Source organism: Rutilus rutilus (genome assembly GCF_951802725.1).
Source record: "Rutilus rutilus genome assembly, chromosome: 19".
NCBI lineage: Eukaryota > Metazoa > Chordata > Actinopteri > Cypriniformes > Leuciscidae > Rutilus > Rutilus rutilus.
In genome coordinates, this window is record NC_140232.1 from 10,339,434 (window position 1) to 10,353,142 (window position 13,709).

Genomic DNA, 13,709 nt, shown 5'->3' on the forward strand with positions numbered 1-13,709 from the left:
ACAGAGATAACTAAACAAACCTGAAACAGCCTTTAGTGACAATTGAATTCTCCCGTGTAATGCGCACTAGTTGTTTTTACAAGTCGCACACGCGAGCTTCACTATGAAACATGCAATGCATATATTTATTAATGTAATTAATTGTGATTAATTAATTGCAGCCATTGGGATTAAAAAATTGCACTAAGCAATATCGCTATTCAATGCTGGTATATCATGCAGCCCTGGACTAAACTGTGTGTGTGTGTGTGTGTGTGTGTACGTTGCGTGTGTGTGTCATTCACTGAAACGTAAATTTAGCTGCAGCCAAGTGACCTTTCGCGACCCACCTTTTCTGACTCTGAGACCCACAAATGGGTCGTGTCCCACCTGATGCAAAAACTGACAAATATAAGTAGAATTTACACTACACAGACTTCTGACTTTAGAATTGAATTCTCCGGTGTAATGCGCACTAGTTGTTTTTACAAGTTGCACACGCGAGCTTCACTATGAAACATGCAATGCATATATTTATTTATGTAATTAAATTGCAGCCATTGTGATTAAAAAATTGCACTAAGCAATATCGCGATTTCTATTCAATGCTGGTATATCATGCAGCCCTGGACTAAACTGTTTGTGTTTGTTTGTTTGTGTGTGTGCGCGCGTGTGTGTGTGTCATTCACTGAAACGTAAATTTAGCTGCAGCCAAGTGACTTTTCGCGACCCACCTTTTCCGACTCTGAGACCCACAAATGGGTCGTGTCCCACAGTTTGAAACCTGATGCAAAAACTGACAAATATAAGTAGAATTTACACTATACAGACTTCTGACTTTAGAATTGGTGGGCAGAGAGAAAGACCACTGACAGTCTTGCCCCAACAGAAGTTTTTTCCTCTGTGATTTCACTAAAAGAAGGAGATTAAACTATGGTAAGTGGTACAATATTTATTTAGTTAGCGAACTGTAGAACTTTCTCAAGGCATGTTGCATGTTACTACTGGTTTCTTATAATTGAGTTATTGGTACTGTTCACCTGTGCACTTTCCAATGATTTTGGATAACATTTACTAACTTAGTTCTGTTTTATGCACATGGATTACCAAAATAGAATTACCTAGATTACCTAGGGTGTGCAGTTTCGTAGAGGCTAGCAATAGCAAGTTAATGAACATTTTTGATTAAGGCAACGTATGTTCTATAATACAGATATATATTTCTACAGAGAAGTAATATTTAACCTGTCCGTTATTGCTGTGTAAAGAAACGCACTTTGGGGGTTACTCATGGTCTGTTGAAATTACCTTGTTGACTTTTAAATGTAATTTAATGTTCGATGGTTGAAGGGTGGGTAGAATAATGTCATCTCATTGTACCCAGTAAAAAAAAAAAAAAAAAAAAAAAAAAAAAAACTATTATTGAGTTCATTCAGCCTTTCACTGATTATTACATCTTAATGGAAGTTACACCTATAATTCGCATATTTATACCACTTTAATTATTGATTGCTATCAAGATGTGGAGAAACTTTCAACCAATATAACAAGAAGTGTTTATGAAAAACATTGCCTACCCTAGCTTTAACAAGTTACCAAAATGAACTATTCATATAACTAACAGAGTTGCGTTTACATGCTAACGAGCCAGTTAGCTTAGCTAATGCAGTCACCTGAGATTGCATTTGTTAGAAAACTACATCATTCATATATGAGCCCAGTAACTGTGCAAGCTTTGTTTGAGTATATGCTTTTTGCTTTGTTCCTCCTTATATATACATATATATATCCTCCTTTATATACTAAAAGAGTGCTTGATTCAGTGTAATGAATTATTCCTTCATAGCGTGTGTGAATAATGCCAAGGTTTGGTAGGAAGAGCTGGACATCAGTTTATGCCAAAAGATTGAAGACTCATTATTTGAATGAAGCAGATTTTTCAAGGTAATTTGAGTTTATACTCACTGTACAACCTATACAATACTAATTACCTTTCCAGCACTGTATGTGTGATTGCAATGTTACCATATCTAACTTCACAAATGAATTGTAGTAATGTTAAAAAATTTACAAAGTGTGAGTAAAACCTACTTTAAACAGAGTAAGTAAACTTTACTCGAGAATTTTAAATTAAACCAAAGAATTTTGTGTAGATATGCTGTTAAATTGACTACCCATTTGTGAGTGAAAATTGTTTCTTAGCTTTTTAAAGTAAATCAAACTCATTTTGCATAAAAATGTTTTAGTGTAGGTGAACTGAGACAGTAAGTCAGAGCAGTTAAAGAAAGCATGACAAATCTCAATTGCACGTAGCAAACACTGAGTGACTTCATACAAGTCAGGGCCAGTGACTCATATTACATCTCTAAGCAGACATCCATCTGTGAACACAATGATAAAGAACTTCATTGGGAATGCACTTCCCACTCTCCTTTCACTCTTTCCACACTGTAAAAAGTTGTAAATAAAACAAAGACTATTGGATTATGTTTTACAAGAATTCATAATGTTCCTTGCCATTTCTTTGCAATTGTTTGTGAAATTTACAAGCAATTTCTGAGCGAAAATAGTTTCTACACCAAATTCTTTCAGTGCATATACATTCTGCTGCATTCTTTTTATATGTTTTGTGCCTTTATCACTTCTTACAGTGGTGTAAAACTGAATTCCAGTCAGTGTGAGTAATGCAGCTCTTCCCAGAACTACTCCACTGCTCTTGGCATCAGATGCTGTGTGTGTGTTTAGTCACGGCACTGAGGAAATTGCATCAACATTTACAACAGCAGACAATACCACATGATGATACATTGCAGCATTTCTCACCTGCATTCTGTGCATAGAAACACTGTCAACAAGGTGAAAATAGATTACACCTTGTAAGGCGAGAGCAGCGGTACGTTTCATTTTTGTTGTACGAAAGAATATATCAGCATTACATTTTTGATTGTCAGTGCTTTGTTTTTTGCGTCTATAAAGCGCCTGATTTGAGTGTTCTTTTACACACTTTCCCCTTTTTAATAGAGACTGCTGAAGTGCTGGTGTGACGTTTGGTGACTTACCGTAATGTTTGGTCTCTCTGTGACCAGCGAGCCATCTTTGGCATAAGAGTACACAGTGAAATCCTCTGGAAGAAGCAATCTGAGAGGAAAAAAAGAAAAACACATGCACCACTATGTTAGGATTCATTGTTGCAGGTATTTAATAAACTCTCACAACACACACAGACTGTCATAGACAGGAATAGAGTATCTGTAGATCCATAAAATTGGTGACTATCGTTTAAAAGTTTCGGTCAGTATTTTTTTTTTAAAGATATTAATATATTATATTAAAGTATTAATAAATATTTTATTCAGAAAGGATAAAATAGCATTAAAGGGGTCATGAACTGAATGTTGTTTATAATTTTAAGCCCTGAAGGCATTTTTAGAGTAGTTGTTTTCTGAGTGACATACACAAAAGACTCATAACTCCAAAACTATAGCAACGAGAGTAAAAAAGGTAGGTATCGTTTGAGAAGATTTTCATGACATTTGGACATTCTCATGCTGAGAAACTGCTGAGAAAAGACAAAAAAAGTGTGCTAAAGGGAAATTTTTACATATCTTTCTTATTTGACATGCAATAACAATAAATAATGGTTTCCTACATATGAGCTGCATCGGGATCAAAATGTGTGGTTTTTTTTTTTATCAAAAAGTTACAGCATTTGGAACCAAGGTAGCCTTCTTGTTTAGCTCATGACACCCGGAAGGCATTTTGTAGTTCTGAGTGAGTTATGTTGTTTTCTCAGTGACATACACAAAATATAACATCTTTAGATCTGAGTGATGGATTATATTTGGGCTCTTTTTAATCGGGATAATCTGCTGTAAATAATGATGCACCCTTTTCCATGATCTGAGCATGTTTCATGAAGTTGCGAGCGAAAAGGCTGCAAAAAAGCCAGAGTTTTTTCTACTCCGCTACATGCTGTGGTGTTTTATGCATTATAACTACATGAGGAATATATTTAGATCTAAGTGACGGATTATGGTGAGGGAACTTTTTGCCAACTCTTTTTAGAATTTTTTTTGAAGTGCTGTGAATTCATAGCCTGGTTCTACCAGACTCTCGTACATTTCATTTGTACAGAGAGTCTGGCCTCTCTCCATTGAGAAACGTTTACTTCCTTGTAGGCGGGTTCTCTGTTAAAGTTCAAAACTATTGGATCTGCCCAGAGTCACTCAGGATCTGCCATAGCCAATCGCTAACATGTGGTCGTAACGTAATGTCATGCGCCGAAACCGGCCGGAAACAACAAGTCCGAATGATCAGAGGATTATGTTTAGAATAAGATGTCTGTCTTTTATAAAGTTTATAAAGCGACGAGAATACTTTTTGTGCGCAAAAACAAACAAAAATAACGACTTTATTCCACTATTCATTTCCTTCTCTCGATAGATAGAGCAGTATGATAGAGCAGCGCGTCTGTGTTGTACGTCACACTATTGGCCGACGCCAGTCATGTGTGTGATCACATCAACGTCATCGTTCTCAGCCACTCCCTCTGTTCGCTGATTGGTCCTACAAAAAATTGATTTCTGGAAACCTAAGAATATACAGCAGTCCCAGACGTAGTACTGAAGGAAAATGAAATTGAGCGGAAGTGCGTAGGAGGGCGCAGCCAGGCTAGTGAATTCAGACGTACTGTACTTATTTTGTCACATACTGTTTTTCCACTACTATATATACACCTTTATATACAGCATTCTGTAGAATGGGCCTTTATATATAAAATCATAATTTAGTATGTATACATTTTTTCCATTGTTGTTTTTAAAAAGTAAAAAAAAAAAGTGTAAATCATGAAACTTTAGGTAACAAATGTGTCCCGCATTTTCATGTCACTACCATTTCGGAAGTGTATGTTTTAGTTGTAACAACTGAGACAATCCGACACATAACTATTTGTTACATTTAACAAATACACTTTAAAAACCACTTTTAGGAATGAAATATTCCGCCAAAAGAGGAAAGAGAGCAGAAAAGGCCACAGTCGCCAGGGTGACCATCAGATAAGCTGATTTTATTGCTCTGAAAAAAGACAAAGGCCATAGGGAAGACAGAAACAGACCTTAAAACAGACTTTCCTGCATTAATTTATAGACAATCTGATCTATAAATGAGCATGCATCCCAGAACATTGTGTGAATGATTTACTGTCTTGTGTAGAGTCTTTTAATTCTATTTTTTTTTTGATACTGTGTATTTTATGATAGAACCAACGGTCAATGTAACCTCACCTATACCATGTTTGGTCTCTATAAATTGGTACTTTGAAGATCAAAATGATTGTGTACATGTCGATAGCTGCGCAACATATAAGTATTACAAGAATCTTTCATAGTTTCTTCATCAGCAACCAATCCAGCTGCACATGCAAATGAGCACGCTTAAAACAAAGATCCATAAATCAACAACATAGGAATTTTCCCACTTGGAAATTCCACCATTCTCATTGGTCAAGCAAACCCGGAGAGGTGGGGCTTTTCTGAGGCTTTATTAGAGACAAATTCACAGTGACTCTCTTCTTCTGGCCTCTACTACTGCTTCTTTGGATTGATGTCTGTGGGGACCCCCACCGGGGATTTCTTCAATCCAACTCAGAAGAAAACTGCAACTTTACCATCACTGAATGGGCAACCATCAACTCTTCCAAGTTCCAACTTCATCACTCCTTGGTTGCCTGCGTGGCTTCTCCGGCCCAGGGCCGACCATGTGCTCAACCATGTGCTCATTGAGAGAGAGAAAACCTTCAACCAGAACAAAGTCAAATAAACCATTCAAGCTCATCAACATTTCTTCATTCAATGGCGAAGAAATCGATTGAGACTCATGGAACCATCAAAATCCTTCTTCAGGAACTTCACAGAATGTTTTCACTGCAAAGGCCATGCAAGTATACATGAAAAAGTATACATGAAAATACACACTGAAAATAAGCTGATGGTTCTTTTAACAGTTAAATGGTTCTTTCCCATAGTTCCATTTCCTGCTTCTGGTTTCATTCTGTCACTTACCATTTTACCTATGCATGTATGCATGCATGTTTAGATTAGTTATGTTTGTGATTTAGTTAATAAAACGTGTGCACAATACGTATTTGGTTCTGATTCTCTGCTTGCAACAAAGTTTATTTTACGATTTAGATTTTGACTACAGGCTCTTAGTAGTACTGTACAGTAAGAAAGACATTTCCCTTCCCTGAAAATGAACATTTACCAATACCAAGGGTCAAATTTGAGTCCCATACTACATAATTTCTTTTGAAGGTTGTCACATTACGGAAGTTAAATGTGTTGCAACAATGTCCCTCTCATGTTAAATGTGTGGCCTCATGTTGTCTTTAAATAATGTTAATTTTTTTGCTTTCAGAATCGAAGGTTTCGAGTTCCTCTTTTCTGCTTCCTCATTTGTGTTTTCCTAAGAATTCTGACAAGGGAGATGTAATCATATGGATGTCACAAGGGTTCAAGTTCACCGGATGGGCACAGTCGGCTTGTTCTAAGATTGTTTAAAATCTTGGATGATCTGAGAAGGCCCCACACTGTGTAAAAAAACTTAATATCTGGTGATGAGCTGACCTTTGTCACATCTTCTCTGCAACAGACTGTAAGCATAGCTGGAAATCATCAACTTTTCTAAAAGAATAACCACACTTGCCACAACACATTTAGCACTGACTGTCAAACTCACTGTGCTATGTGGTCATACACTCTGTGTTAATTATATCTTATATCAAAATGTGAAGCAATTCACCCTTGTTAATGGTACAATTTATTTATTTTTACTTTGAAGGCACATCTTCAAAACATCCCCCAGCTCTGCATTCAAAAAAGCAACAAACTGTCAAACTAAGGGGAAAAGAATATTTGGTTGCACTTTATTTTAATGTGTCGTTGTAACAGTGTAATTATAAATTCATGTACAGAGCAATATCAATTAACAACATATACTACTATAGGGTAGGGTTAGGAATAGGGTTTGGTTTAGGGTTAGTTGCTTGTCTACAGTATTTTGTACGAGAATATTGCTTTTAATGTATGTTGTTTTGTATGTACGGACTTTGCACGTTGTCCAAGTCAAGACAAATTTCCCAGTGATGGGACTAATAAAGTATGAAGTAAAAAAAAGTAATATACTGTTATTACAACAGAAAATACAAATAATGAGTAATATGGACAATGTAAAATAAAGTGTTAACAAATGTTTTTGCTACTCGAGTTTCTAAATATTAAAGTGAAGAGCACAGAATGTTCAGGGGATGCATTAAGGAGTATTGGAAAGTTTTATCTGGCAATGAGACGCATTATGCAAGACAACATTCTACAGAACGAGAAGTGAAACATCCACCCCCCTATGCTTTGTCCAGCTGCATGTCAAATCTGATATTATCAAGAGACTTTATTTGTGCGGCAATTATGTAGTGGTTGTCCAACATCTGCCTACATGTAGCAATATTTCAAATAACTTAAAAATACATAAAGAACAGATTTTTTTTTTTTACATTGAGAACTTTTGGAGCTTTTCTACATTGTTATGTGCAAATGCACATAGCATTGTACAATAGTGAACAAAAAAAAAAAAATAAATAAATAATAATAATTCTAGCTCAGTCTATGAGCCTAAAATTTAATGAGGCCCAAATGCTGACATGTGAAAAGGCTGACGCCTGACGGTATTAAAACATTGTCCCATTCAGTACAAGCTTCTGATTTACAACAAGGCAAAACATTTTACAACAGAACAATCTATTAAATAACCATAATGTAAATAATGTAAGGAAGGTCTAGATATTAGGAATGCAGGACATGCATTAGGCTTTTCACACATAATAATATTCATTAATATTAAAAATCAATATGCTAATGCTCACCAAGGCTGCATTTATTTCATAAAAACACAGTAAAAACAGTACTATTGTGAAATACTATTACAACTTAAAATAACTGTTTTCTATGTGAATAAATTTTTTAATGTGATGTATTCCTGCGATGGCAAAGCTGAATTTTCAGCAGCCATTACTCCAGTCTTCAGTGTCACATGATCCTTCAGAAATCATTCTAATATGCTGATTTGGTGGGGGGTTTTTTTCAGCATTATTTGTTGAATCGAAAGTTCAAAAGAACAGCATCTATTTGAAATATAAATTAATCTTTTGTAACATTATAGACATCTTTACTCTCACTTATTTCGATTTATTGCATCCTTGTTGAATAAAAGTATACATTTCTTTAACAAAATTTACTGATCCCGCACTTTTAAAAGTTAGTGTATTTAATGAACAGTCAGCATAACTTATCTTGGTCGAGTTCAAATATTTTTGACATAACATCCAAGTGAGAAATATGTAGCATTTTAAGCTTAATAGTGGCACACAACAAAGAGAAAGAGTAGATAACAGAATATTAAAACCATTTCAGAGATGAAAACAGAATCTTGCATAAATAATAACATTTATAATACTAATACTAATACTAACATGTTCGTGTATTCTAATGATGATTTATTTATTTATTGTGACAAGCTGAAAATCGGTTCATCATATCGTAAAAATGTTAAGCATAAAAAAGGATTTTGGTCTAGTTATCGAGTTATAAATCCCTGCTTCAAAGAGTTCTCATACTTTTGGCACTGATAAATACATTGTAAATTATAAACCAAGGGTAAAGTATGAAAAGTGTGAAACATTGAACATAGTAAGAATGCAGAGAGTGCTATTTGGATATAAAATCTTCTCCTGGTGCTCTCTGGATAAGGGATAGTTAATTCAATGAAAACATATGAAACCAAGGCACTCAGGATTAAGACATCTAAAAAGCCACTTATTTACTCAAGGCTTAAATAATTTAAAAACAGTTACAAAATCTGCACACTGATGCGTTGTGCCCAACAAGACTGGTAGTCCTAGCACACTAAAAATAGTAGGTATGTCATACGTCGGGTCAGAGTCCGTCCACCCTTACGCCATAAGGAACTCGACTTTCTCATGAACGCATGTACGGCCGTTGCCGAAAGCCAGTGATTATAGTTTATAAATAAAGTTTTAAAGATGCATTAGTCTTAAAGTGACAACAGCCTAATATTTCTGCTGCAGTCTGTGTTTTTAATGTTACAGTTTTTTTCAATTGCTAACATCCTTTTGTCCAATCTGTAGTCACATTTTCAAAACTGTAAACACAATAAACACAACATCTGTCTGTTGTGACCATACCATTAACACAATTCATGTTGTTTTCAGACAAAATGCAGTCAATTAACACGTTTCTAGAATGCCTACATTTTCTTTCCATATAAGCATACCCCAAAATCATGGATCTTTATAGTCTTTTTTTACAAATTCTTTAACGCAGCTTGCCAGAAATGAAGACCTAATGTTCCAAACCATAAACACAGTATAAAGTCTCTACTTCTGCAACAATATCAGATCAAAATGATTGAAACAAATATTGAAAAAAATAAAATAAATTCAAACAGCTGAAAAGCATTTTTAAATTACTGATCATTACAGTAAGAAATAGCTGATTCCAATCTCAATCAGAGACATAGCCAGGTGTTGAAGACTTTTTACACAATAAAAAGGCACTCTTTGGATTAGTTTTGTTCAAAGCAACACAGAACAACACAGAGGAGCAGAAAAAGAAAGAAAATGTCTGGATGAGGGAGAGGACTAGTTAGACGAGGGAGAGGACTAGTTGGACCAGGACAAGGGAGAAGGAGAGGTAGGGGGAGAGGAGTAAGAATGCGTGCTGCTATTCAAAGGAGAGTAAGAGCTGTTGTCATGGATGAAATAAGAGCCACAATCATAGACCATGTGATAAACCATGGTCTATCATTGAGAGAGGCTGGTGAAAGAGTCCAGCCTAATCTCAGACGGTCAACCGTTGCTTCCATTATCCAGATTTTTCAACAAACCAACAGGTAAGTCATGCATTTCATGAGGGCTATCAATGCAGTTGCTATTTACGTATTACAGTAACTGCTGCTACAGTAACAAATACAAATATGTTGTACTTTTGTTCCTCTAAAGGACACAACGGCTTCCTCACTCTGGGGGAAGAAGAAAGCTTCTCGGTAAAGACCAAGAACATGCCATTGTAGGATGGGTCATTGCTGACAATGCAATAAAACTGAGAGAAATTCAGACCAGAATTGTAGAGGACAACCTTGTATTCCAGAACGTGGAAAGCATCAGCCTGGCTACCATTGCTCGGACTCTGACCAAACACAGAATTTGAATGAAACAGTTGTACACGGTTCCGTTTTAGAGAAACGGTGATCGGGTTAAAGAACTCCGGCACCACTACGTCCAGATGGTGTCTATACACCATGTCTGATTCTACAGTGACTATTCCACACTTTTTTTTTTTTTTTTCACTATTCTCTCTTGCTACTCTACAAGTAAACATACCCACATAGTGAAAAGCATTTATGTAAAAATTGTGTTTGATTTTTCTTTCAGAGAATTATGGCGTTGGAGGCTAATCAGACACTGAATGAATTCATTTATGTAGACGAGGCAGGGTGTAACCTGGCAAAAACACGTAGACGAGGAAGAAATGTAATTCGGAAAAGGGCCACCGTTGATGTGCCGGGTCAGAGAGGAGCAAATATCACAATGTGTGCTGCAATCTCAAGTGCTGGTTTGGTCCTGCAGAAAAGCCAGATTGGTCCCTACAACACAGAGCACCTTCTTTTGTTTTTAGATGACCTCCACCAACAACTGGTGCCAGAAGCAGAACAGGTGGGAGGAAACATGAGGACATTTGTGATTACATGGGACAATGTAGCATTCCACCATTCACATGCAATCACAAACTGGTTTGCAGCACATCCAAGAATGATTTCCCTTTTTCTTCCTCCGTACTCTTCTTTCTCAACCCAATTGAGGAATTTTTTTCTGCTTGGAGGTGGAAAGTATATGATCATCGGCCACATGACCAAATGTCCCTCCTGGATGCCATGGATACTGGCTGCAGAGACATCTCAGGTGAAGACTGTCAGGGGTGGATAAGGCATGCCAAGCGTTTTTATCCAAGGTGTATAGCGAGAGACAACATACGATGTGATGTAGACGAGAACATGTGGCCAAATGCTGAAGATCGTATAGATTAGAACAGGACTTCTTTTTTTCTGTGCCTTTTTTTTCTGTCATTTTGTTTTATTTTTGCACACTTTAAACCAAGGGCCATGTATGTTTGCCTTTTTTGTTTCGTTTTGTTGATCACCGACAACAATCTCATATTGCTAATAAAGCCTTTAATGCAGCAAATCTGTCACTTACGTTTTTTTTTGTTTTTTTTTGTATATTCTATTAAAGCTGCATTATGCGATTTCTTCGCTGTTTTCTCGCTTTTTGCTCGCGGGTTTCTCTATAGAGCTCCCCCTACAGCTTCTGAATAGATATTTGACAACACTGTCGTCAAAACTCGTTGGCTCGTCCCATCTTCTCCCGCTGGTCATGTGCATTTGTTTTCAAAGAACCCGGCGAACGCACGGAGCCATGTCCACTGAGGTATGTATAATACACAGAAGGCTAGCATATAAATGTTTAGATAGTATATGTGTGCAGTGCCGTAAAGTAGTTTGTTACATCGCAAGACCTGATATCACGCGATACTTCCTGATGCTGCGGCCGGCGGCCCGCCGGCCCAAAGTTGCAAGGGTGGTTTTTCGTCTCACAGGCGCTAGAGGGGTGCGAGAATACCACCATTCAACCCGAAAACAGTCATATAACCATTCCAATGACTCCGAAGCTGTTCGGTTAAGATAAAAAAGTTACTTAGTTCACCTTTAAGTATTGATGACTCCTTCACATTTAGATATTATGCTCTACACATACTATCTAATGCACCATGGATTCACACACACACAGCTGAAAAAAAAAAAAAAAAAAAAGGATTTCATACTGTATGTTCTATACAGATAGAATTGAAACATGACAAGTAATGCAGTTTTTGTAATGCCACCAACTGTTTTTGTATTTTGACAGCAATGTGTTCATGTTGGATAGAAAACGAGTGATAGAGTTTTGACCGAATGATTCGATTTTGAAATGGGTTTGCAGTGTTTTGATAGTTAGTGTAGATTGAAAAAGTTTTTTTGCATTTTGAAATGTAGAGTTTGTATTTATTTAAGAAAATGTGGTTTTGGGCACAACATTTACTATTTGGCTAATTGTGTGATGTAGGTGTGTTGCTGTGTTAAAGGGATAGTTCACTTTGAAATTAAATTTTGGTATGTTTTAGCTTACCTCAAGGGCATCCAAGATGTAGGTGTCTTTTTTTCCGCAGTAGTTTCAATTTTGATATTTTTAGGTCAAACCGTTCTTGTCTGTCAGTCATTTAATGCAGGTCTGACGGTCACTGTCTCAAAGAGCATGCACAGAGTCCAAATTAAAACAATTCCCCGTCATCCAAATTAAACAATTCCCCATCGTAAGTACACATTGATGGCCTAAGACACGAAACGAGCCGTTTGTGTGAGAAAACGAACAGTATTTATATCGTTTTTACCTCTTATACACAGCCACGTCCAAGTGATCTGAGGGCGCGCACGCATCCTGGTGTGTGACGTGTACGCAGACTGGTGCATAGATATATACACTAGATGTCGCCTTAAAGACATTCGTTCCAATGAACTGCCGTAGACAAGGCGACATCTAGTGTATATATCTATGCACCAGTCTGCGTACACGTCAGATCAGATCACTTGGACGTGGCTGTGTATAAGAGGTAAAAACGATATAAATACTGTTCGTTTTCTCACACAAACCGCTCGTTTCGTGTCTTAGACCATCAATGTGTACTTACGATGGGGAATTGTTTAATTTGGACGACGGGGAATTGTTTTAATTTGGACTCTGTGCATGCTCTTTGAGACAGTGACCATAGACCTGCATTATATGACTGATAGACAAGAACGGTTTGACCTAAAAATATCAAAATTGAAACTACTGCGGAAAAAAAGACACCTACATCTTGGATGCCCTTGAGGTAAGCTAAAACATACCAAAATTTAATTTCAAAGTGAACTATCCCTTTAAGAGTTTAGAAAAAGTATTTTAAGAATTGGCAAACGCTTCTTAGCAATTGAAAAAAACTGTAATCAAAAAAAAAAAACACTCACTGCTCTTGACTGAATAACTGTTGTACTGTATGTGAATAAAAGCACAAATTAAATCTGTTCAGCATATAAAGCGATCGTGTCTCTTCAGAAAATTTTGACTAAAGCATTCAATTCATATGGATTAGTTTTACGATCTTTTATTAAAGGGCACCTATTATGCAAAATTCACTTTTACATGGTGTTTGAACATAAATGTGTGTTGGCAGTGTGTGTACACAACCACCCTATAATGATAAAAATCCACCTAGTGCTTTTTTTTATTTTAAATCCCCATAAATCATAAGCACTGTCTCAGAACAACCCGTTCTCAGATTCTGGGCAATGTGACGTACTTTTGCACAAGCCCCTGAAAAGGTGTGTATATATTTGTTTACTGTTAGTTGTAACAAGTGTTTTGTGTAATTCGCTGTGTATGTTGATGAAATTGAAAGGGAGAGAGTGAGTTCATGGATAAGAGTTATGGATAACTTTAATGCGCCCTTCTTATGCTGTGTTTATTCAGCTCTTACAGTGATTTTCTGGAGTAGAGCTGATGCTTCATCTTTTGTGTGATGTACAAT

General features: G+C 36.6%; 1 protein-coding gene across 3 annotated transcripts in view; it reads right to left on the reverse strand.

Moving 5' to 3' along the window:
• adam9a (ADAM metallopeptidase domain 9a) overlaps nucleotides 1–13,709 on the reverse strand; it is a 65,008-nt gene that overhangs the window by 42,793 nt on the left and 8,506 nt on the right. For all 3 annotated transcript variants that reach the window (XM_084388413.1, XM_084388411.1, XM_084388412.1), the window contains one exon: nucleotides 3,039–3,117. In XM_084388413.1, coding sequence (XP_084244539.1) covers nucleotides 3,039–3,117 — 79 coding nt within the window. The remainder of the gene's footprint in view (nucleotides 1–3,038; nucleotides 3,118–13,709) is intronic.